The sequence below is a fragment of the Colletotrichum navitas genome (assembly GCF_030913465.1).
Source record: "Colletotrichum navitas strain CBS 125086 chromosome Unknown LY79scaffold_98, whole genome shotgun sequence".
Classification (NCBI taxonomy): Eukaryota; Fungi; Ascomycota; class Sordariomycetes; order Glomerellales; family Glomerellaceae; genus Colletotrichum; species Colletotrichum navitas.
This window is the reverse complement of record NW_026850644.1, coordinates 58,439-81,337: the sequence shown is the minus strand read 5'-3', so window position 1 is coordinate 81,337 and position 22,899 is coordinate 58,439. Positions and strand designations below refer to the sequence as shown.

Below are 22,899 nucleotides of genomic sequence, written 5' to 3'. Positions count from 1 at the left end.
TTCCGGTCACCCACCGAAACCATCACTTACATACCCAAGTAGGTAGCATTGCGCTCGTCCAGCCCAGACGCAAGTAAGCATGCGGCACGCATACGCTGGGCTGATGGCTGATTGAGGAGCAATGTCCGAACCTGACGGGTTGGGGGGAAAGAAAAGGAAAACAACGGGCATCGGCACGCAGAGGAAATGTTATCGTCTCTGAAGAAGTGAAGTAAAATTGCTCTCATCATCTCCTTCTCTCTTTCTCCCCCATTCTCCGTAAACCCCTCTCAACCCCTGATTGCATCGACTCTCTAGATCATCGGTGTGCGAGCGAGCGAGCGTGCGTGCGTGCGTGCGTTTTAGTGTGCATCCGAAGACAAGAAACACCTTCTCTAAAGTAGTCTGTCTATCCAGCCAAGACAACAAGGCAGGAATGTTGTTTCTCAACACCACGCCAAATCGAAAGCAAGATCCTCCCCTATCCTCTGTATGACCCTGCAGACGGACGGTCAGATAATATGCAAAAGGTGAGGAGCTATGATGTTCTATGTACCGCCGCATGAAATTGTGCATGCATGCCAGAAAACAGACAAGAAACAAAAAAGGGGGTGGGCAGAATGTAGTACTATCGCAGTGAAAACACAAAAATAGACGCCAATCCACTCCGTGTTTCCCACGTTCCAATTATAAATCATCCTCGTTCATTTCTCCTGAAAGTGCCCCAGAAAAAAACAACAAAAAAAAAAAAAAAAACCCACGGCGGGAGCTCAACCGAAGCTGCGGAAACGTCATTATCCAAGCTTTGGTGCCGGACCTCCCCCGGTTGGCTGCTTCGCACGCCTCTTCTCCTCACGGACATGCCACTTTGATGCTAGCCTTTCGCATCCGACCGCTCCGTCTCAACCCGGCCTTATCTTCCCCTTCCCCGGAGTCTCTGCCCGTGTCACCCTCGAGTGTTTCCGACAGCCCCCCTGTTGGCCTCTTTCGACCCCGGATGCGCGCCTCATCGTCTCGTCCCAAGAATCGATGGATGATGCGGTGATCGAGGATGCGCTCCTCCTTATCCCGGGGTCCAGCCTTCTCCGTCTTGGGCCAGATATAGCCGTAAAGCTTGGAATGTCGCTCGCAGCGCGGGCACGAGCTTTTGGTGTAATACGCGTTTTGCTGCACAAAGGCCGTATCGCAGTTCATGCAGCGAACCCACGCAGTCTGAGGCTCTGATAGTAACAGTGGTGTAAGAGTGTAGTCGCCGGGCGTTCGGGTCTTTGCGGGTGGTGTGGTCTCTTTGATGAAGGTGCGCCGTTGATACTTGCGCTTCTTCAAACCTGCTGATGGCTTGCCGGCGGCCCCCGCCTCCACCGTCGTCTCATCAACCTCCGCACAGACTTCAGTATCGTCAGTGACCAGGGCAGAGTTCTCCGTCGGCACCCGTGCCTCGACCCTCAACGCCTTTACAATGTCGGAGTTACCGTTGCTCGGGACGTCTTGCTCGATTGACTCCACCGCCACGACCTTTGGCGTTTGCACTATGTGATCCTGGTGAGAGCTCCCGAATGCTTCGTTTGTTAAGGGAATCCTGTCAAACTGCATTGACTTCAAACCGCTTCTGCCAGGGCCTTCCGTTGTGCCCGCGTCAGGCATCATCGCCGGCTTTGTATCAATGCTGTTGCACACAGCCGCTGCAATGCTCATACGATCTTCTTGTCTTGCCGTTACACTTGTGATGCTCATCGAGTATGCCGTAGCAGTCCATCCAGACGGGCCCCTTCCCTTGAGTTTTGAGGGCGGGGACGGAGGATTGCAAAGAGAAGAGATGGGGATCGATCTGGAAGCCATGACGGATGCCGTTTGAATTGAAGCGGATGTTTTAACTGGCATCGCGGCCATCGTGCCCCTCTGGCCCTGCTGTTGCGGGGAGAAGGGCGCTGCATGGGCCAGGACCTGCCCCGTGGACTCTTCGCATTCCTCCTCCTTGACGAGGTCCGACCTCTTCTGGCTGTGGCTGGGTTCCGGCGTGTCCTTCTCCGGCTCAGTGATGTCTGTCACCGAGCCATCTTCGTTTCCGCCGCTCGTCAACGACATGCTGCGCACGGACCCGGAGGCCGAGCTGTCTCTTGAACTAACAAGCGCTTCTGCGGAAGGGGCCGTGACTGCTTGTGTTGCTGATAGCTTTCGTCTCTTGGAAGGTGTGATGGGCGGCGTGACAAGCAAGTCGAAAGACAGCTTCTTGTCCGTTGATAAGACATCGGACATGGGCGAGCCAACTGCGAGCGAATCGCGGTTGGACTTTCCACCTCTCAAACGGGACTTGGACACCCGGGGCCGAATATTTGGTGTAACGGAAGGTGTTCGGGATGAAGGACCACTACTGTCGTCCCTTCTCCGCCGCCGCAACGAATATCCGTCGATGGCAGACTCTTCGATACTCCTCTTGACCACTACCCCCCCTCGGCCGGCGCCCAACCGTTGGTGCACCGATCCTCACATGTCTTGCAGAGGCATTCGCAATTGTCCTCCCCAAAATAGTTTTCAGCATATGTGACCGTTATCTCCTCTCCAACATCAATGTTCCTTGTCGCAATGATTTCAATCGTCGCCGAGGATGTCGTCATGAGCTTCGCGTTGGCCCCGCAGTCGTGGTTCGCAAACCGAGCCGGGCCCATGAACAGGCTGGCGCACTTGCTTCTCGCAGAGATGATGATGCTAAAATCCTTTTTACGGGCCGTCATCTCGCGCTCCTCCTCGGGTGAAATGTTGACCTGGGTTCCAGCCAGGTACTTGACCGTCTCGTTCCTCCGGATGAAGCGTCGGGCAGTGATCGCGGCTTCATGCGACACAATCGTATACCGATTTGTTGAATTGACCTCAAAGGGGCAGTCGGGAAGGTAGACTTGGGTGTAGCGGCGCATGTGGCGCTTGAAGTCATCCTTCGCCTTGTCCGTCTTGAGGGCGGCGAAAAACTTGCGGAAGCCATCGGTGGCTAGCAGCTTGCTCTCGGCGGCTTCGAGATCCTTCTTGACGATAATTTCCTCCTGGATGATCCGAGTGATGTCCTCTTCGCGCACGCCTCGGGAAGGGTGATACGAGTTTCGGTTTTTGGGTATTGTAGTCCAGTAGAAAACCTGTGAGGTGTCAGCTTTGTCAGTCTTCCAGAGCCGAGGATGTAACTCCCGGGCCGGACCAAACGGCGTACATGGTCAACCAGCGCATCCGTCAGGAAATCGTCGTAGGAGGCAAGTTGCGCCAGGGTCAGCGTCTGCTTTTGCTTCTGCTTCTTGGCCGCAGCGCAAGAGGGCGGCATCTTGAGGTAGTTCTCGTAGCCGTTGCAACTGTCAACCTCGGCGCAATGAATGTGGATGAAACAGATAGGCAAGCAAAAGCGGAAAAGGTTGAAAGAGCGTCGACAGGCTCCAGCTTCGGCGCACAGAGCAAAGAGTGGACGAAGGAGCCAAGGTCGGCTGTTGGGCCCCCTTCGATAGCCCACGCAAAGCACAAAAAACGGCTGTGGGGAGTATGAGTGGCAGCTGGGTCGAGATGTGTCGCAGGTGTCCACTGAGGGTCGGGAGCAGTCGTAGGTGCAACTAGGGAGAGGGCTGTTGCCGTTCCAAAAAAAGACGCAAGATTCGGGTGATTAAAGGGTCAGCTCGGGTTGGGTATCGTCATTTCTTCCGGTTCAAGGGGGCAATAAACAAGCAACGAGGATAGGCCAGTCTGAGTATGCGGGCGGTGGGGATTCAATGCGCAAGGCCGGAGATCATATGAGCGAGACTAGCTGTCTCTCTGCCGAGATACAGGATGAAGAAATGAATGAATATGGGGAGCAAAATAGCTTAACCCTCCAAAAGGGAGACCGGACTGACAGTAGGCGACGCAGGGACGGATAATGAGGTTGATAGCGAAGTGAGATGAGGGAGTGAAATGAGAAGCGAGAATGAATGAGGTGAGGTTGGGCTGGGCTGGCCTGAAAGGGACAATGGAAGTCGCCCGTCTGTCCCAGTTTAATTCGCTCTTTCCCAACCAAGCGCAAGAGTTGGTTTTCCGCTTATGGCAATAGGTACGTACGTGTGTGTGTGTGTGTGTGTGTGTCCCTCTCCAGCTCAATTCAGTTCCTGCAAAGCCCAATCCAACAGAGTAAGCCCAGGGGAGGAAGAGAAACGGCACAGGCTCGCGGGGGAGAGAGAGAGAGAGAGAGAGGAAGATAGCGAGAAGGAAACAATGGATTGCGCCTTGAGTCGGGCGGTTTGAGCCAATGACGAGTTACAAACCGTCAATCATCATTGGGGTGACACCCCCAGCTGAGACGTCAAAATAGTCGCACAGACCAAGCTTGGAAGGCGGTCTCAGCCAATCAGATGTACGTCAGCCGGTGTAGCCAGCTCAGCTTCAGCAGCCCAGCAACCAGAACAGGGACCCGCTTCCAAATCAATGATCTGGAAGGATGCCGGGTCTACGTTCTGCCGTTATTCCGGCGGCCCTCCGAATTTCAACTTTGCAGGTCCACCTATTCGAGATGGTTCAGCGACAGTGACCAGCCAGCTAGGGGATATCTGGTAATCCATAGCCCACTACACACCGCGCCGCCAGAATGATTCAATTAAAGGTATCTCGTTGCTCCCGATGCGCCTTCAAATCTTCGTGTATGCTGACATAATGCCAGACAATGCTACAATGCATCGACAACTCGGGCGCCGCAATGGTCGAGTGCGCGATGGTTGTCGGCCAGAAGAAACTCGCCCGCATTGGTACGAATCCCCCGCTGCCCACAACGGAACCCCCTAGCTCGCGATCGAAGTCGACTTACAACATGAGAATGGAATAGGTGACAGGATAGTTGTCGTCGTCCAGAAGCACCGCGGCGCTGGTGATGGTGGTATGGCCGGCTCTTCGGCCGCGAACAAGGTCAAGCGCGGTGACATGCGCCACGCCGTTGTCGTCCGCACCAAGCAGAAGACCACGCGCCCCGACGGCAGCGTCATCCGATTCGACGACAACGCCTGCGTCCTGATCAACAAGGCTGGCGACCCTGTCGGTACGCGCATCAACGGTGTTGTTGGCGCTGAGCTGAGGAGGAAGAAGTGGAGTAAGATCCTGTCCATGGCGCCCATGCACGCATAGGAGGACAGTTGCTGGGTTGTGGATGACGTAGAAGCTACCTAGACGTGTAGCATGTATGTGTACATGTACAGGAAATTCATCACCGGTATGTGGGAGTGTATTATAGAAAAGCATGAGCCGGCGTTATTAAGGTTGGCAGACGATACCAATCTCCATCAAACACAAAGACCATTCACAAAGTGTAAGAAATCATCCCAAGCTCAGGAGGTGATGTAATCGACAATGAGCCTGCCCGGTTGTGGGACATCCATTATTGAGTATTATAAAGCTGAAGACAAGAACCGTGACCCCGTAGCCATTCCCCCCTCCATTTGAAAGCTCAAACGCCATAATACTCCGTACGATGCAATTCTTTTTCTGTATCCTCCGCCAACACAATCCTCGGGTATCGTCAGAGGTCGCATCTTTTACTGGAAGATGTGACCACAATCGCAGCAAACGTAGAACAATTTCTGCAGACACGCAGGTCAGCCAGTTGTGCCCCTCAAAGGGATTAGGCAATAGGTTAGACATACCATACCCGTCTCGGCGCTTCGCTGCTGAGACTGGAAGAAGACGGCCTCGCCGCCCCTGCAAACGGGGCATTCCTTGTTCGATCGTGGAAGCTAGATCCGGGCAAGATGCAGCGTCAGCCAGCTGATCACAAAGGAGGTCTCGAATCCAAAGTGGAAGCAAAAATCCATTGCAACAGCCAACCCAGCACCACCGGGCGGGGGGGAAAGATGGAGCGGGATATCCTGGAAGGATTTCGTGTCGCAAATGTCAAATCACTGGTTGGCCGCAAGCTGGAAGGTTGGCCACGAGACATTGCGGTTCGCCGAGGTGGGCTCCTGGTTGAGGGTGATGCCGGCAAGGCCTTGGTTGATGTTGTCGGAGGTGACCGACTCCTTCTCCTCGTCGTACTCATCGAGAGCTTCGTCTTCGGCCATGTCCATCAGGTCGTCCCACGTGATTTCCGTCTTCTTGCTCTGGGAATCGCCGGGCTGGACAACGGCGGCCGAGACATTGAAGTCGTCGGACGGGTTGCCGCAGCCACTGCACAGGATGGCGTAGCCGCAACCGATGCATACAACAGGGGCAAGAATAGACTGGGAATCACCTACAGTAGGATCCGAGCCCACGTCCTGGGTTACACCAGCCGTCTCGCCGGCGGCGTTATTCATGATGTTGCGAAAGACGCAAGTCGACTGGGCTTCCTCGGTAAACTGGCAGGTTCTGCAAGTGAACTGGAGGCGATGAGTTTCTTCGTCCTCCTTCGGATAGAGCATGTTGGAGCATTCGGAGCAGAAGCGGAAGGTGATCTGCTCGAGCTTCTTGTTCGCCTCGTCCTGAGAGGTGGTGGACATTGGGGTCGCCATCGTGTCGGTCGGTGGGTCGGTCGCGAAGCGATTCGGGTATCGAGGGAATGGATTTAGTTTCGGATAAAACAATGCGATGCTTTCTTTCTTAGGTGGTATCGCGAATAACTGCTAGCCAAAATCGAGTTTGTTTGTTGTTGTCTTTTTTCTGCGAGCCGATGGAGGTTGGTGTGGTGTTGTTGAAAAGTCAAGTGCAGACAGATAGGATAGGTTGAAAAGGCAAGGAGTTGCAGCACAAATAACGAAAGGTGCACGGCTTCCTTTTGCGTGAATGTGTGGCGGGAGGTAACAAAAAGGTGGGGCTATCGGTCAGCAACGGACCTGCCTGATTTTAGGTCACCGTATCACCAAGAAGGTATGTTAGTGAGTCACTATCTAGTTGAAGCACTACTGAGGTATAGTAATTCCTTAAAGCCCAAGCAGCCTTAGTTAATAGGGGAATTTATTTACAAGACTTTATGTTACTGTGTTTCTATTTAGGAACCTTCTTCTATTGTCCAGTACTAGGCATAATGCTTATACTTGGTTTTTCAGACTGTGTCAGGGTGCAATTATGTACTTGCGTGAAGCCGTAGGAGGGACTGCTCTGTACATGTACCTCAGTCTAGGTAAGGTATCGCTTTCAGAAGAAGGCAGCTGCCTTGGAAATTGAGTCGGCATTTTGGAGTTGGCGTTGAGTTGTTGTTTCAGTGATGCTTGCCTGTAGCCCATTGCCCCGGCGTCATCTGAGGCTCTTTGGATCAATATAAGCAGAGCCATCCGCGTTTAAATCAAGGTGCGACATGATAATCCAGCCGAACATATCTTGAAACCTCTGTACTGTACATAGTTGAAGGACGTTCTCAGGAAACTCGTTCATGGAACAGGGAGCTGGCTGACTCATCACGTGAAGTTTGACCAATATCCTTTTGGTGGCTTGTGGTGCCTGGATTCACCAGCTACGATTTAGAGCGACTGCAAGCCTTCGAGTCTACAGCTACATACTAGCAACGCATTTATATCGAATGCGGTGAATGGTGGAAGTCCTATCCGATTATTCTAGAAAGTAAGAACAATGTGTGTCACATAAAAACTGACACCTGGTGCAGTGAACTCGGCTTTGAAGCAGGGTCCACACACACTCTTGGGGAGCGGAACGACAGAATTGAGGGTGAGATTTGCTCAATCGAATCAGAAACCTGACGAGGCAGCCACGATATACTTTAGCCCACGTGATGCAGCAGATAGAGGACCTACCTTGGTAAGGTACATACCTATACATACCTATACAAGGCCGTCGCTCTTCAAGGTCGCAAAGGTCTTCCCCGCCTTGCAGGTGGTTGGTGCTTGGTTGCTTCCCTGTCGCTACCAGAGGTCAGCAGATCCACCCCGTAACACACCCCTCATTTGTGTTCTTTCCGCCAACGCTTGCTGGTGTGGCCGCTCCTGCTGAAGCTTGCCTGTCCCCGCCTTTCTAGGTACGTGACTTCCTACCTACCTACAGATGGTACCTACAGGCAGGTGGTACGGTGTGTTTTTTTTTTTTTTTTCTTCTTTTCTTTGCAGAGTGAAGGAGCAACCCGTAACCCCGGCAGCCGCACGTCATCCTCCAGCTCCAGTCCCATCCCCCAATCCTCTCGTCCAATCCACCATTGCATTTAACCCGAAAGAACATCTTGCTCTTGTTCCCCTGCCTGTATCTGGATCACCAACCCTAGTTCAGTCCCATCTAGTCCAGTCTAGCTTATTTAGCCCAACTCCGACTGCTTGCTTGTACTTTTGCTACTTCGGCACCCACCTCGCCGTATCCTTCAACTTGCCTTCTACATCCTCTGTCTATTGCTGCGCTCTGCCTAGACTACCTCAACAGTCCAATACGTCGCGACGCCGTCGCTTCCTCCCGTCTAACTTCGCCTCCAGAAGCCTTGCTTCCGAAACCACAACAGAGCTTCTTCGTTGTAAACACCCACGAGCGCAACAATGGTAAGTAAGCGGCGCGCATCCCCGCACCGGCGAGCCTTCTCCCGGTCTACCCTCTCTCGCCTCGTTCAGAGTCACCCTCGGCCTTGGCCGTCGCATGCCGACCCTCTTCTCTGGGCAACGCTGCCGCCGACAAGGTCTTCCCACCAAGACAGAACCATTCCAGTCGGCCAACTAACACAACAATGCCCTCTAGGCTGATACTGGTCTCCCCTCCGGCTGGGAAGTGCGACACTCTAACTCTAAGAACCTCCCCTACTACTTCAATGCCGCCGAAAAGGTCTCCCGCTGGGAACCTCCCGCAGGAACCGACACGGAGAAGCTGAAGCACTACATGGCCAGCCATCACAGCGCCGGTGCCGGCTCAAGGCCCCAGGCCGTTCCTGTTCCTGAGGGCAAGATTCGCGCCGCTCACCTGCTGGTGAAGCACAAGGGCAGTCGACGCCCCTCGAGCTGGAGAGAAGTACGCTGTTCGCGCTCCGGGTCTCGCAAATATCATAGTTAACAAATGCATCCCCGCAGGCCGATATCACACGCAGCAAGGAGGAGGCCCTCGAAATTATCAAGGCCCACGAAGAAAAGATCAAGTCTGGCCAGACCACTCTCGGCGAGCTGGCCCTGACCGAATCCGATTGCAGCAGCGCCCGTAAGAGGGGTGACCTGGGTTACTTCGGCAAGGGAGATATGCAAAAGGAGTTTGAGGATGCTGCTTTTGGCTTGAACCCTGGCGAGATCAGCACCATCGTTGAGACAGCAAGCGGACTGCACTTGATTGAGAGGTGCGTTCATCTTTCCCAGATACAACGGCTTCCCACAAACCACTGACATGGAATTCCAGACTGGAGTAGGGCGGCTAGAGTAGAGATGAGGCGTACCGCACGCATGCACGCAAGCTACCTTGGAGAGGATGTTTTCAAAAAGTTCTAACTGCGCCTATCAACAAAGCTTCCTGAGGCTTAGCCCTTATGATTTATCACGCGCTTTGTCAACAGGCTGCAACAAGCATGATTGTCTAGCTTTATACCACGCACATCTGACGATTTCATGAGTTGCGCAACAACAAACACCTCCATTATCTATCTGCCAGTGAAGCCATGATGCGCTGCCTTCCCAGAATCGCTTTCCAGTATGTTCATATTCGCAAACTACCATGTCCCAGAAAATTCCAATCACCACTATTAGTGCGCCAACGCCACCAAGGTGCCCCTCATGGGCTCAAGCGCAGTGAAAACAACTGTCATGATCCCAAATACAGTCATCGAGAGCACAGCATATGGCGCAGCCCGGCTCTTCCTCTCATAGAGGTATGAAACGCCCATGGCTGCCCCATTGATTCCGATCGCCACACCCGCTGCAATCGTCAGGGCATCGTCCCTCTTTGTCTCCCTACCTTCGACCTCGCTGTCGTCTGACCCTTCGACTCTCAATCTTGATAGCAGAAAAGGGTACATCAGCTGCCCCAGAATGCCGTTGCTCACCACCAGCGCCGCGTTCACAACCTGGTTCCCTACCAGAGCCTCCATGGCCGGGCGCGCGAGAGCAAGGGTCGTGCTCCGCCCCGCGAAAGCGAGTGCTTCAGGTCCCTCAAGACCAACCGCGCTGCCAAGCAAGACAGACACAAAGACGTTCAGCGCTGCCATGCCTGCCGAGATGAGTATCACAGTCGCCCCGGCGCGAGACCAAATCTGTCGGCGACATTCATACAGCTTGAAGCCCCAAACAACAATGCCGCATTCCAGAACCGAAAGTGCTGCATCACCTGCGCCGAAATAACCTCCCATAGTGCTTCTGTGGCTCCAGCCTGTGGTCTTGTAAGTCCACAGGTCGGAAAGAGAAGCGCCACTGCTAAACATAGCGAGGGTATGTTCCATGGCCTCATCTTGTGCCGCTGCTTTGGCACGGGTGTAGGCAGTCATAGTAAGCGTTGTCAGAAGCACTGGATTAAGGATTGTCGTTACAGTCGTCTTCAAGCCCGACGTATTAACGAGGAGGTGACTTCGACTGAAGGCGCGTTGCAGGCTCGTGCTGCTAATCCAGAGAAACCAAAGCATACAGCCATCTAGAACTCGGTCGTCATCTGTGATACAGGAGATCGGGATGCCAATAGCAATGAAGAACAGAATCGCAAGGGCCATGGGAAAGCACTCCCTGAGCCAGTTTGCCATCACGTTCTGTCCAGTCCCCCAGCCGTTCAGATGACGCAAAGTTGAGAGCGTCGTGCGCCTTGACTGTTCGCCTGCGGTACTTGGGTGCGGAACGGACGTTGGGCACTCGCTGTCAGTGAAGTAAGCCGAGGCGGTTCTTGAATCTGGACAAGATCCCGCTTCCTTATCGGTTTGGTAGCCTGTCATCGTGGTCCCATTCAAGGTAGTCGTATCTGAGGCTCTGCGGTTGATGGTTTGCGATGGCGTTTCGACTCGCGGCGAAGAAGCGTCGGTGACTTCAGGCTGCCACAGCTGTTCGGGCTCGGCGGCTTTGGAGAAGCGTGGAAACTTGAGGATGCCGGCTAGGATACCCCAGGAGAGAAGGAAGACAAATGCCCAAAAGATGATGTTGGTGTTTACTGACAAGTCAGTTTTGGCCAGTCCATAGATGGTATCAATATGACTTACAAAAGTTTGCAACCACCCTCCCGATACCCTGGCCCCCGAGGAGTTGCTCTTTGCTGATAGTTACAATGGGCACAGGGAAGCCGACACCAAGGTTACGGTTGATGAAGTCGACCTGTATATGTTAGAATTCTGAAGCAGGGGAAACCGGGTTACCGCCCATACGGACCTTGGACTTGATGTTTCGGTTGTAAATGACATCGGACCCAGAGCAGAATTGTGAGATGGCCGTCATGAATGCAAACACCAGAATCATTCCCACTATGGAGTTGAGAAATTGAAGCCTGACGGGTCTCAGGACCAGGAAGATACCCCATATGAGCAGTTCACTGGCGAGGTAGATGACTGCAACCCCGAAGATAGCGCTTATCCATTGGAGGATGTGATGCCTCCAAGTCTTCCATGTGTTGGTTCTGCTATCGTTCTTCTTGTCGGTGCCTCTCGAGAACATTCGCAATGGCAAGTTGGATGATATCTTGACAGCATTGTCTGTGAAATGTTTCAGACAGCGTCGGATCTGTCGAGACAGGAGCTCAAAGCGAGCAGAGGCGGCTGCAATCATCTTATGAAAAGGTGAATGACGGACACAAGAGTTTTTACGTGCGTGGGGTGTGACAGGTGTGATCCAGAATGATATAACGGCAAGTCTGGGGCGATGTATAGAAGGTGAACTAAGGGATATGGAAACACAACAAAGCTCCCGTTTCTGGGTCAAGGTTGCACACGTCCGGTATATATGCACAAAGAATGAATAATGCGGGAGGGGAAACGAGAGGGTAGACTGGCAGCTCACTCCCTTTGCCACGTCATGGATAGGCTAAGATGCTGAAACCCATTGTTGGTCAACGTTGAAAAGACGAGATAGGATGAAATGGGACGACGAAGGTGAAGGTGAAGCTGTGGGGGGTACGAGCCCCACCAGGTGAAGTGGTGTGCTGGATGGCATCACAAACGGTTTACTGGCCAGGACGAACTGGGAGCCATCGGTCTCTCTAGCTTTCTCTCTCTAGCTTTCACCAGTGCCTAGGGGTGGCAAGCTAGGGGGGTTGGGTTAACGTGAATGCAAGCAAGGAAAGACACAATACTCTGACCATGTCAGTTTGAGGAGCTGATTGCTGGTGATCGAGGACGGGAACAACTCTTCTGGAGCTGAGGGAGATCTCATCTATGCGTTGGTAATAAGGGCAGGACATGTGACAAGCCAGTCATCCTGCCGATTGAGATACTTTTCTCTGTTTGGATTTAATATCTAAGAAGCCATAGAAGGTTTACCAGATTGCTTTTGCTGATCCTGGAGCAGCAGGTCATAGGAAATTCCCCCCCAAATCCGGATTGTGATGTATGGCCTGGGCCTTTTAGTTGCCTTATTGGGTATTCCGATAGTTCAGCTGAAGCGTGAACCTCACAACGAACTCCCAAAAGCAAAGAGAAATTCCAAGCATCTCGTCATGTAGGATCGCATTTGTCACAAGTGATCTGTTGGGGGAAAGACTCAAGCTTGTGCCCAAACGCGCCTGGGCTGTTTTCTTTGGTTTGGGATGCCATAGGCATCCAGCCTGACGTGGCACGGCGGACGGGTGGCAGAACGGTACCTGCTGCAAACGACATTCAGAATAGCCGCAGCGGGCATTGAATTTCGTTGGTTGTCATATTTTCCCCATCAGACTATCTGAGGGTGATCTATGATAGTAAGATGGTATCATGCAGGACTGTGCTGCTGCATGATGCCGTGCAAAAGGGGGGACATCACTTGAGGGGGTTTTTCTTTGGGGGGGGGTCCTCTTGGGGCACTTCAGGGTCTTGAGGGGGGTCTGATAAGCCCAGAACGGGAGGCCGGGTAGTTGCTGCTGGTTGTGCTCTCTGGGTGTGTGATTGTGGTTTCCTCCCTCAGGAAGGTAAGGGTTGAATAGGTAGACATTATTCGAGAGTTGTAATAAGTCCTTCGGACACCACTGCGATCAGAGATATGCTCCGGGACATACCGTGCATAATATTGGATGGGGGGGGGGGGGCCGCTGTAGACGGGATGGCGGACAGGGGACATAACTAGTACGCCAAAAGCCGCGCAGAAATAGCATTTGATTGGTCATCCTAGTCTATAAGTGGACCCATTTGCTGAAAACGGCTTAGTCATGTATTCCTGTCAGTGGGTTTCTGTCGTCGTCGTTGCCGACCGACGTTTCCAGTTCTGTTTGCACCTTCACCTCCTCTTCACTCAAAAGAGCCCAATCAACTTTACCCTCGCTTGTCCAACAGATTGGCATACATTTGGTTGGCTTGCATCATCTTATCTCTCACAAGGCCACGCCAATTGAGATTTGAAGAAAAAGAAAAAAGAAAAAAGCAAGAACCCAGCGATCTATACCGTCACTCGCTTCCCAAGAGAGCGATAGCAACCCGAGTCGAGGAGCAAGAACCTCGCCAACCCACACCCCCCTAGGTTGCACCACGGCGGCGATGTGTGCTGCCCCAGAACCTCTTTGAATTGGTTGATCCCAACGACCGCCGGAACTTGGGGAGTCTCTGTGTTTCTTTGCTCTGCGTTAGCTTCTGGGCTGTGGATTCTTGGATCGCGTCACAAGCTCTTCTACTTTCCTCCATTGGACGACAACTTCCCGTGTGCTTTGCTACATCCGTCCTTTTGGAGGAACGAGACAGCTTCCAGCCATCTCCCCAGTCTTAATTCTGGTTCGATATTGAGGGTGTAGCTATCAGCGGTCGGACACCAAGGAACGGCCCGTCCTTCGTTGCTTCGGAACTTTGTCCGGGTACGACGTCTCGGGCCTAAACCGTTCGTTTTCAACACGAGGTCCTACTCAAGGGAAGTAAAAGAAGGTCACCACCGGTTCCCTTTGTTTGACCACACCTTTTGCAAGGTTCTTGCCGCCACTTCCGCACCCGCCCACCGATATGGATGTCTCAAGCTTGGAGAACATCATACGAGTCTATGGTATCCCCATCGACAGACACACCCTGCAGGCAGCCCTCGATGACCCAGAGCACGGCACGGCTTTCACTGAATGGGCCCGCCTTCATCTCAGCCCCGATAATCTCCTATCCAGAGACGAGCTCGTCTTGTAAGTTCACTCGCAGCTGACCGTCGCACACGTTGAGAAGCATGTCTTACAATAAGATTCACAGGTATTCGAGCCTCGATAAGTCAGGTCAGATTGACAAGCTTGTTGCGTCTCAAGACCTGGCCGCCGTTCAGGCTTTTAGCGAGCTCGAGATCCAAACCGCCATTGATGAGCTGAACCGGTCCACTGCCGCCATTGTAAAGCAGACTGAGACTTTGAAGCAGCAGCAAGATGCGCTGGCGAAGCTGGTCAAGAGTAACGCCAAGGTGGAGGAGGCACGGTCTGATCTCGTCTTCCAGCGAAGCCAGAAGCATAGTTCGGAGCGTAAAAAGATGATGACCTCGGTGTGTGCCACTGCCTCCGGCTACCCAATACTCATGTCATTAACCATGCGTTCAGGTTGAAGAGTTATCCCAGAGCCTCGAATACAAAACTTCGGACCTCGAGCAACAGTCCCAGGTCGCTAGCAAAGGCCTTCAACAGACGTTGGATAGCTTGCTGCATTCCGACGATAAGCTGCTGCTCAGCTTGCGCAAGCTCGGTCTCGAGCTCGAGACGGAAGACCCGGAGGACCGGGAAAACGTCGAAAAGCTTCGGGAGATCTGCATGAGGTACACAATTCTCATCGTATTCTCTACTCATTTAATATCCGAGACATCTTTCCTAATCTCGTCGCAGATTAATTAAATACACCGTTGAAACGGTGCGCACCAAGCTAGATCGCCTCTACCTCGAAGCGCTCAGCTCTGCCCACCACAACGGTGTGGCATCACACCCCTCGGATGACGTCAAGACTTCGCAGGAGGAGCTCGAGTCGCTCTACACCGAGATCCTCCCCGTAACTCAGATGTCGGTCGAGCAACAGTACCTCGAACCCGCTCTCAAATCGCTGTCCAGCCAGAACGGACAATCGTTGCACCGTTCGGCCGCGGCTGTCGTCTATGTACGTATTTCCCCGGAGTCTTCAAGTGCATTATGAAAGATGGAACGGCATCTAACTGGACAAGATCGATGAGTGTCTAGATTACCTCCTCGACCACATCGAGCGTCTCTCTTCTCGTATCGAGGCCTTCCAATCTCATCAGACTGCAACCACAAGCCTTCTCACTACTGCCCGTGCCGAACTTTCCGCCCCCGTCTCAACCCCGAAGAAAAAGACCCCGGCACAAGACCTTGCCTCCCCCATCCGCCGCCGCAACACGGGTCCAGGATCCCCCACCCGCAACTGCTTCAACTCGAACCGCGGCCGCCGCTCATCGGGCTTCAACGAGCCACCCCTCGAGACCCTTCTCCGTTCCCTCGCCATCTCCTTCCCCGAAGACGCCACCGACGGTGCCCGCCAGACAGCCATCCTCTCAGCGACCCTTGCCGAGAGGCAGGCCAAGGCTCGCGACGTGGCCCGTAACACGCAGGAGTCGCTCGAGAGCGCGGCTGCGTCACAGCTCGCGGATGCGAGGCTTGCTGTGCAGCTGCTCCGGGACAGCTTGCTGGCCGAGAGCCCTTTTGGTGACGTGCGGCTTGTGGATGAGGGGATTGAGGCTTCGATCGCCGTTTTGGGACAGGAGGTCGAGAGGGTCAAGGAGAGGATCGAGAGGGTCGACGCCGGCAAGGCGAGGCAGAGGAGCGAGAGAAAGAGGGAGATCCTGGAGCGATGGGGTCGGTGATGGGAACTGCTGCCGAAGCTCAAACATCAAAAGACAAAACCATCGAGAGCCTACATACAGTTGTCAATAGGGGCGACGCGTGATTGTGTCGCGGTTGTCACCTCAACATCAGCTATCGGTTCTCCTGCCCCCCGTCATTTCATCCACCGCAGTACGCGACGGAGCCACGGCACAGTCGCTACGTAGCCTATGGCAAGCAACTTCGTCTTAAAGCACCCGACCCGCCTCTATCCAGGGTTCCATGTACAATGTCATTTCGGCCAATGCCAAGATTGGGGGTGCCAAGCTTCAAAGAAGGGTTGTTACTAGCATTAGTCTGGAGCCAACATAGCGCTCGTATAAAGCTCATTATAGAGGTTGAGGATGTCACCAAAGTGTTATTAATATCATCGTAATGGGTTGGAGAGCTCTCTCGTCGACGGTGGCAGCTGGAAGCGCCGATAGTCTTAGCACGCCAAACGCCAGTTCAGGTCTCCCAAGGGATCGAGATGTTAGATCTTCGTCGAGACTACCAACACAATGTGGGACACAAGGGTGGCAGCTGATGTGAGGATTGATGAAATAATATTGGCATCAGGTTGGGAAATGTACCAGACCATGAAGACTGGATTTAACATGGTGCAGTAAAGACAGACTAGACTGTCTGTTCACGCATTAAGTTGCCGGGCAGGACAGTCCGACATACAGGAAAACAAAGCTCATCATCTCATCCTCCGCCTGGGTATAACGCGCTTCCTCCTCATCCGCTCATCAAAATTCTCTTTCCTTCTCTTCCTCAAGTCGGCTCCTGGGTGTACGATGCGCATGGCGACACGATGTGCGATAGTAGCAGGGCCCGATCTAGAAGGTCTTCTTCTCCTCGTCGGAGCTGACGACCCGCTCGGTCCGGTCGGGCTGCTGGAAGGTGTAGAGCGGCTCCAACTTGGCATTGCGGTCGAAAAAGACCCAGCGTCTGAAGAAGTAGGGGATGGCTTTGGTGATCTGGTAGGCAGCGAAGCGGCTGGTGGGGAGAGCAAAGACCCAGTCGAGCTCCTCGAGGGTGCGTTGCTTGGTCTCTGGAACCCAAAACAAGATCATGCAGAAGGCAACGACGTTGAAACCAGCATACAGACCGAACGCACCCACGACCTGGAATCTGTCGAGAATAAAGGGGAAAGTCATGCCCAAGATGGCAGCCCAGAACAGACATGTCGCGACGGCGAAACCCATGCCCATCTCACGGTGAGACAGGGGGTAGACCTCGGCCGAATAGGTGAATGGCACGGGGCCTTCTCCAGGGGAGTAAAAGGCACCGAAGAGATAGACGAAGAGGGACACCAGTGCAGTCCGAGTGATACCGGGGGCGATCAGGGTACAGAGACCAGCTGCCAAGAGGGTCCAGGTCATCTGGGGGAAGGTGAACAAAAGTAGAGATCGTCGGCCAAAGGTGTCGATAGTCCAGAAGGCAGGGAAGGCAAACAGCCAGTTGACCATGCCAAAGCCGAACGAGCCGAGTAGGGCCTCGAAGTCGCCCATCTTAGCCTCCTTGAAGATGGTGGTAGAGTAGAATGCGATGATGTTGATACCTGTGCGGCTGCTTGTTAGATACCAACTCTTCGACTGGTTCAACACGGTGGCTGTTACTTACCGCACATCTGCTGCGCGATCATGACGGTGAAAGCGGCCAGGTTGGCTCGGCGCACACGAGGGATGGTGAAGAGTTCCTTGAAGCGGCTGAAGTAATTGCTCTTGCCCAATACCTGATCCTCGAGCTGCAGCTGAGCATGGATAGCGTACATGTCTCGAGAACATTGGATCGGATTGTGTCGGAGCTGAATCATGGACTTCCACGCATCGTGGTAGCGACCCTTCTTCATGAGCCAACGAGGCGACTCGGGGCACAAGTAGATCAACAGGAGGAGAGGGACGGCGGGAATGAACGGAGCACCTAAAGAGCCAGCGTCAGTCATATGTGGAATAGATACGGGGGTTCACTCTTCGACTTACCAAGCATGAGGCGCCAGTTGTACTTGGCATAGTAAACGGCCAAGTTAAATGCTGTCCCCAATGCGATACCGAAGGCAGTCCACATCTGCCAAGACATGACAAGAGCACCACGGATAGACGGCGGGGAGTTCTCGGCGGCATAGATGGGGACCGTTGAAGCTTTGGCGCCCATACCAATTCCCATGAGAAGACGGTTCGCAAGCTGCTGTTGCCAGTTATGGCTGAAGGCAGAACCGATGAGAGGCCAGATGCAGAAGTGGGCAGAGAAAAAGATGACACCGCGGCGACCGAAGTAATGGTTGAGAGGATCAGACAGCCAGCAGCCACAGAGACTGGTCAGGGTTAGTTCATGATTCCGACCATGGACTCGAGAGCACCACTTACGCTGATCCAATGTAAGGGCCCGCGTTCACAAGACCCAAGATGAGACGGTCTCGAGTACTGTTGGACTCGATACCATATTCTGCGGGGAAGAAGATGTTGGCGCCGTTGGTACCGGTCTGATCCCATCCCTGGACAGCAGCACCAATGGAACAAGTGATGATGGTCATGTAGAGCTTCTTAGGCAAGCGCCACTTGTGTGTAACCTCTTCACGGAGCGCCTTGATTTCGGCCTCGTCAAGGGCTTCGGTGCCGCCAATGTTCTCGTAGTTCTCCGGGTCTTGGGCAACCAGGGCGCCTTTGCGGAATACGGCGATCTCCTCCTGGAGGCCGTGGTCTCGGCAGAAGACCTCAACATCGCGCATGAGCTGGTCGTACCCGATTCCCTCCAGTGGGTTCTTGATTCTAGGCAGGCGTTGTTAGCCACCAAGCTTCCAGGATAATATGGAGTCGTCTTACTTCGCCTCGATGTTATGGCTCAGCTCGATAGGGTCGGGCTGGCCAGTTCCGCGCTCCTTATGGTGCCCGGAGACGTCGGCTACCTTTTCACTGTGAAGGCCGTTGTGTAAGCATGCCCTCTGTCTTGAAGGTGGATTGTGAAGGACTTACCCCTCGAGGTTGATCTTATCAGCCATGTTGGCCACGCAATAGGCAACGTGTTGCTCCTTGCTCTTATAATGTTGTTTGTGGCTCACGCGGCAAGGATTTACGCGTGACGACGTCTGGTATGGCCTCACAACTCAATGGAAGCACAGAGCGTTTGTAGAACCAGAAGAAGACGTGGGCAAGGGCATGCAGCATGGTAGGCCATGGATCTTTATAGCTTCCAGCCCACCCCTCAGCCGCCTTATCGGGTCATATTAAAACAGCCGATGATCCTCTGCCAGAAATTGAAGCAATCTTCTTGGCGTCCCCGCACACTTTGCATAAGCTTCGACATTTCGGCGTTAGTCCTGCGAAACGCGAAAGGCTGGTTTGGATCAAGGGGCAACCAAGCTGTTAGCCAAGGCTGCCCTACGCGAAGACGAGGGATCCTCCTGCGAGCCCAGTCTCTCCATTGAACTTGTTTGTCTGTTGGCCTGATGATGCGTTACTAGGCACTCAACTTTGCCAGTCGACGGCTTGGCGGTTTGTAGACGTTGCTCTTTCCTCTTCTGCCCATGGCCCGCGTCAACGAGGATTCGACTCGCGCCAGGAGTTCCGGGCGAATTGCTGAGTGGGCAGAGTGTGGGCTGGGTCTGTGATAACGATCTCAAGGGAGGCGATGAAAGGGAACAGTTACTGTTCAGGTGACACATGCGCAGGTTCCTTGTCGAACTTGGTCGTCCTGGTGCCTCGTAATGTAACGTGCAGAAAATTGAAGGCATCTGAGTCGTTCGTCCAGTTGCACCCGTCCCACAATGGTGAGAATTGATCGAGAGAGCCAAGCGCTTGGCGCATTCATAGCCTTTCGGCCACTGCGGAAAGCCATAGAACCATCCCTGAAGGCTCACCGCGGGGGAGGTTAGACAACAAGCAGGGACACAGGCTCCAAGCTTGATCGTCGAGGCTTCGCGTTCCCTTTTGTCCACAAAGCCCCCCGCCGAGAGCGCAACTAACCGTACGCCTGAAGGCTTGAGTGGGCTCAAATGAGCTTGAACCGACTTGACATCCCCTGGGGCAGCACAGAAAGTTGCTACCCAGTTTTTGACCGCCCCATTTGCACAACAGTATTCGTGGTTCGCGGCAGGTAGCAGGACTGAATCATAACAGACATGTTTGCGCACAGAAAGGTTGCCTCCCACCTATGCTCGGCAGAAAGAATCCTTGTATGCAAGATACCTCTGTGTTTATACAGTATACAGTAAGGCTTGTCCTACGTCATTCGGAGAGAAAAGAGGGAGGGGCTGTAAGCAGAGCAGGAAAAATCCAAGGAAACGGGGGAGTGCCATTGGCTGGTGTGTTTCGTGTCTTATTTAGTGTCTCGTGGGAAGTCTCCAGGGAATCGCCGTATCGGACCGACATTAGGCAGACTGCCGAGCCTGAGCCGCCTGGGTCAAGCTGCAGTGGTGCGGGCGAGAGAGGCATTGGGGGAGCGGAGTACTCCGTAGTGGCCGGGGAAAGGCGGAGGGTGGCGGTTGGGGTTCCTTGCGGGGTAGAGGCTTTTAAGCCGACTCAGGCTCAGGCACAGCACAGCACACAGAGACTAGAATCTCAAAGGGCCAAAGCCAAATCGATGCTGAGCTGTATTGGACGGAAGTAGAGATATGAACGGGGCAGTCGGTGGGCCGCGACAGCGCAGAAAATGGGTCCTGAATGAATTGGACCAAAACAAAGGTCAATTTGATTGTTGCTAATGATGATGCAGAAGGGAAAACACCCCCTCAGTGCTGACTATCAGGTCCTGATTTTATGACCCATTGGTACGTACCTGTACCTTCCAAGCGCTAATGAATCACTGAGACTACCAAACGGTTGGTTGAAGCGGCGTAATATGGAACGTTGCTGGCCCCGTCAACGAGTAAAAGCCGGGTGCAGTTGGATGGTTCTCGAACGGCTATGGTGGGCGGCAGACTCGACTTGGGCAACGAGAAGCGCTGATTCGATATTGCGACCCGCCATACCAAGAATTGTTGGCCGGCATACGGCAGTACAAGAGGCTGGGCGGCGGTGGGGTTGCTTCTCAAACAGGAGCAGGCGAGGTGCGAGGCGAGAGTATAATTGCAAGCGAAGATGGTCGAGCCAGTGGGCAATGTGATGCTCAGAACCAAGCCCGCGATCTTTACAGGTTAAGCAAGCCGGCCCAACAGATGGCGCCTCTTTACTTGTGCTTGGACATTCTCAACCGACCATGTTTGCCGCGGTTTTGACAAACAGTACCAGTGGTCAGGCTATGTTTGAACAGCCTGAATGGGCCTTGTCGGACAAGCTGACCGCGCAGTAAACAGCCTCGACCTTCTGTGTAACCGTACAAAATGGGATGCAGCGCGCCAAGCGACTGGGCTTTGCGGAGATATCTGGACTCAAGGCAATTATTGTCAGGCGAGGAGATGATCCTAGACAGAGATCTGAGCGAACCCGGTGGAATTGGATATTTTTGTGAAGTGTGCGTGCGATTCGAGAGGCTAGTCCACTGTTCCGGTTGCTGCGGTAGGGGTGCGCCTTCCTGCAGGGTCACTAACCGTCATCGAAGCCTCAATGGTGCGCTCATCGAAGCGTGGTTACTGCGGATACTCGCACGCAAACCCATCCTGTCGTCCCTCTTTCGCGCAACAGTCGGTAACAGGTCCAAATGTTGCGGGAAGAACGCCGGAAGGTTAATGTAAGAGGCTTGCCTTAGGCGGATTGTGAAGTGATTCGAGCGGCACAACAGTGGACAGGGCGGTCCAATAATTCCCCTTGGGGATTTTGTGGGTTTGGCGGCCAAGGTCGGGGAAGAACGCAAGGACACTGGAGAAGCGAGAGCACGCGTTTCCTCAGTGGGGCTTGTTGTAACCTGACGGGGACAAATCAGATGCCAGTCGCATGTTGGGATGCTGGCAGCGTTCTTCTGCCCTCTGCTTTCCCCACCAACCCCTCGGCTTAGAGACCCAGCTAGCTTTGAACCTCGGGCAGTGTCCGCAGCCCTTCTCGACTTCGTGATCCGTATTGTTGGGCGGCACCAGCGCCACCTGATGACCTGAATGTTGTTGGTCATATCTTGGCTCTGACGATGGCGGAGGTGGCAGTGCTGCCTGCTTGCCGGTGGTCGAAATTAAAAAGACGGGCCTTTGGTTGGACGGCGGACTGTATTTGCTTCCGTTCGTCACAAGGCCATCTATGTTGGCTTTGCACGGGAGGATTCGCCCGCAGGAGGCGAGGTGATTGAGCCGTGCCCTGAAAATACGTCACAAGGGCGGCGTTGCTTGGCCCACCTTTTACAGGAGGTAGCCCGGGGGTGCATCCTTCGGTGCCCTCGTCACGACGACCTGGATTGGTTTAGCTGTTGCGTGAAACAATGACGGCCCTTTCGAATGCAAAGGGTAGACGTGATCATCCTGTCGAGTACAAACCAAGATTTGGAACTGGAAACAGGTGTCATCTGGGTTTGCTTGAATGCGGCCAAAACGCCTCGTTTGGCCAGATGGAGGTCATGGTTGAAGGGGACCTGGTCCACGATGGAGGGGTGGGCAAGCATCACCATTGCGCCCTGGAGATTTGAGCCTCCTCGGCGCCATGTCAATGCCACGAGGGAGACAAGCGATAGTCCACAGAGGCGGGTGAAATGTGGACGTTGACTTTGGGAATGGCGCGTCGACGAACAGGTGGAGGACGGATAGTTGGTGGGTCGAAATTGGAGAGGGACAAAAAAGTTGGAGCTTGGAGACGCAAGTGCGCGCGCATCGTGGCTTCGGCTAGTTCTTGCCCGCCAGCTCTCCCACTGCATGGAAAGCTTAAGTAAGACATGGACCCTGTAAGACAAGGAGATGGGTCACTCTCATAAGACAACGAAAAGAAAGCAAGAGAGCAAATCAAGATCAAGATCAGAGGAGGTGCACTAGACTCAACAGGGATATATTTTATGGATGGTTTATCAACAGTCCTTGTCTGTGTAATAGTGTGGACGACATGAGGCATGCCCCTACGCAGGAGCATACATAAGTCCATAAACCGTGATCTGCTCTCAAGAAATGTACAAACCAAAACATCTAATACATCCTGCATGTCACTTTTATTTACCGGTTTGCCCTCACTCTGTTTTATTTTCAGCTGGAAAGACTTTTCAGCGAAATTACCGGTGCCGTTAAAC

At 53.6% G+C, this 22,899-nt stretch overlaps 8 protein-coding genes across 8 annotated transcripts; 3 read left to right on the top strand and 5 right to left on the bottom strand.

The window, feature by feature from the left end:
* Nucleotides 1-831: 831 nt before the first annotated feature.
* On the bottom strand, nt 832-3,283 carry LY79DRAFT_594119 (histone-lysine N-methyltransferase SET9; the record flags this gene model as incomplete). Its single annotated transcript, XM_060561652.1, is given in 5 exon segments — nt 832-2,065; nt 2,078-2,093; nt 2,103-2,410; nt 2,425-3,104; nt 3,176-3,283. Coding segments are annotated over 5 exon segments (2,346 nt in total).
* A 1,284-nt stretch (nt 3,284-4,567) lies between these two features.
* Nucleotides 4,568-5,097, top strand: LY79DRAFT_673826 (ribosomal protein L14; the record flags this gene model as incomplete). The annotated part of the gene is made up of 3 exons (XM_060564227.1): nt 4,568-4,582; nt 4,640-4,724; nt 4,802-5,097. The coding sequence occupies 3 exons, from the start codon at nt 4,568-4,570 to the stop codon at nt 5,095-5,097; spliced, it is 396 nt and encodes a 131-aa protein (XP_060408793.1).
* Nucleotides 5,098-5,504: 407 nt separating this feature from the next.
* Nucleotides 5,505-6,455, bottom strand: LY79DRAFT_594117 (RNA polymerase M/15 kDa subunit; the record flags this gene model as incomplete). Its single annotated transcript, XM_060561651.1, has 3 exons — nt 5,505-5,549; nt 5,613-5,667; nt 5,869-6,455. 3 exons carry the CDS (start codon nt 6,453-6,455, stop codon nt 5,505-5,507), a joined length of 687 nt encoding a protein of 228 aa, XP_060408792.1.
* A 1,959-nt stretch (nt 6,456-8,414) lies between these two features.
* On the top strand, nt 8,415-9,262 carry LY79DRAFT_673824 (ppic-type ppiase domain-containing protein; the record flags this gene model as incomplete). Its single annotated transcript, XM_060564226.1, has 5 exons — nt 8,415-8,421; nt 8,487-8,551; nt 8,611-8,877; nt 8,937-9,193; nt 9,253-9,262. 5 exons carry the CDS (start codon nt 8,415-8,417, stop codon nt 9,260-9,262), a joined length of 606 nt encoding a protein of 201 aa, XP_060408791.1.
* A 155-nt stretch (nt 9,263-9,417) lies between these two features.
* On the bottom strand, nt 9,418-11,850 carry LY79DRAFT_416959 (uncharacterized protein). The gene is made up of 3 exons (XM_060553138.1): nt 11,193-11,850; nt 11,027-11,138; nt 9,418-10,977 (listed from the first exon to the last, which is right to left on the bottom strand). Exons 1-3 carry the CDS (start codon nt 11,583-11,585, stop codon nt 9,593-9,595), a joined length of 1,890 nt encoding a protein of 629 aa, XP_060408790.1. The 5' UTR covers nt 11,586-11,850; the 3' UTR covers nt 9,418-9,592.
* Nucleotides 11,851-13,698: 1,848 nt separating this feature from the next.
* LY79DRAFT_416886 (uncharacterized protein) lies at nt 13,699-15,858 on the top strand. The gene is made up of 5 exons (XM_060553137.1): nt 13,699-14,100; nt 14,165-14,444; nt 14,500-14,711; nt 14,779-15,043; nt 15,108-15,858. Exons 1-5 carry the CDS (start codon nt 13,934-13,936, stop codon nt 15,762-15,764), a joined length of 1,581 nt encoding a protein of 526 aa, XP_060408789.1. The 5' UTR covers nt 13,699-13,933; the 3' UTR covers nt 15,765-15,858.
* A 746-nt stretch (nt 15,859-16,604) lies between these two features.
* Nucleotides 16,605-18,766, bottom strand: LY79DRAFT_673821 (uncharacterized protein; the record flags this gene model as incomplete). Its single annotated transcript, XM_060564225.1, has 6 exons — nt 16,605-17,329; nt 17,392-17,691; nt 17,751-18,082; nt 18,135-18,536; nt 18,591-18,680; nt 18,741-18,766. 6 exons carry the CDS (start codon nt 18,764-18,766, stop codon nt 16,605-16,607), a joined length of 1,875 nt encoding a protein of 624 aa, XP_060408788.1.
* Nucleotides 18,767-21,937: 3,171 nt separating this feature from the next.
* On the bottom strand, nt 21,938-22,664 carry LY79DRAFT_416860 (uncharacterized protein). Its single transcript, XM_060553136.1, has one exon. It carries the CDS (start codon nt 22,534-22,536, stop codon nt 22,069-22,071), a length of 468 nt encoding a protein of 155 aa, XP_060408787.1. The 5' UTR covers nt 22,537-22,664; the 3' UTR covers nt 21,938-22,068.
* Nucleotides 22,665-22,899: the final 235 nt, after the last annotated feature.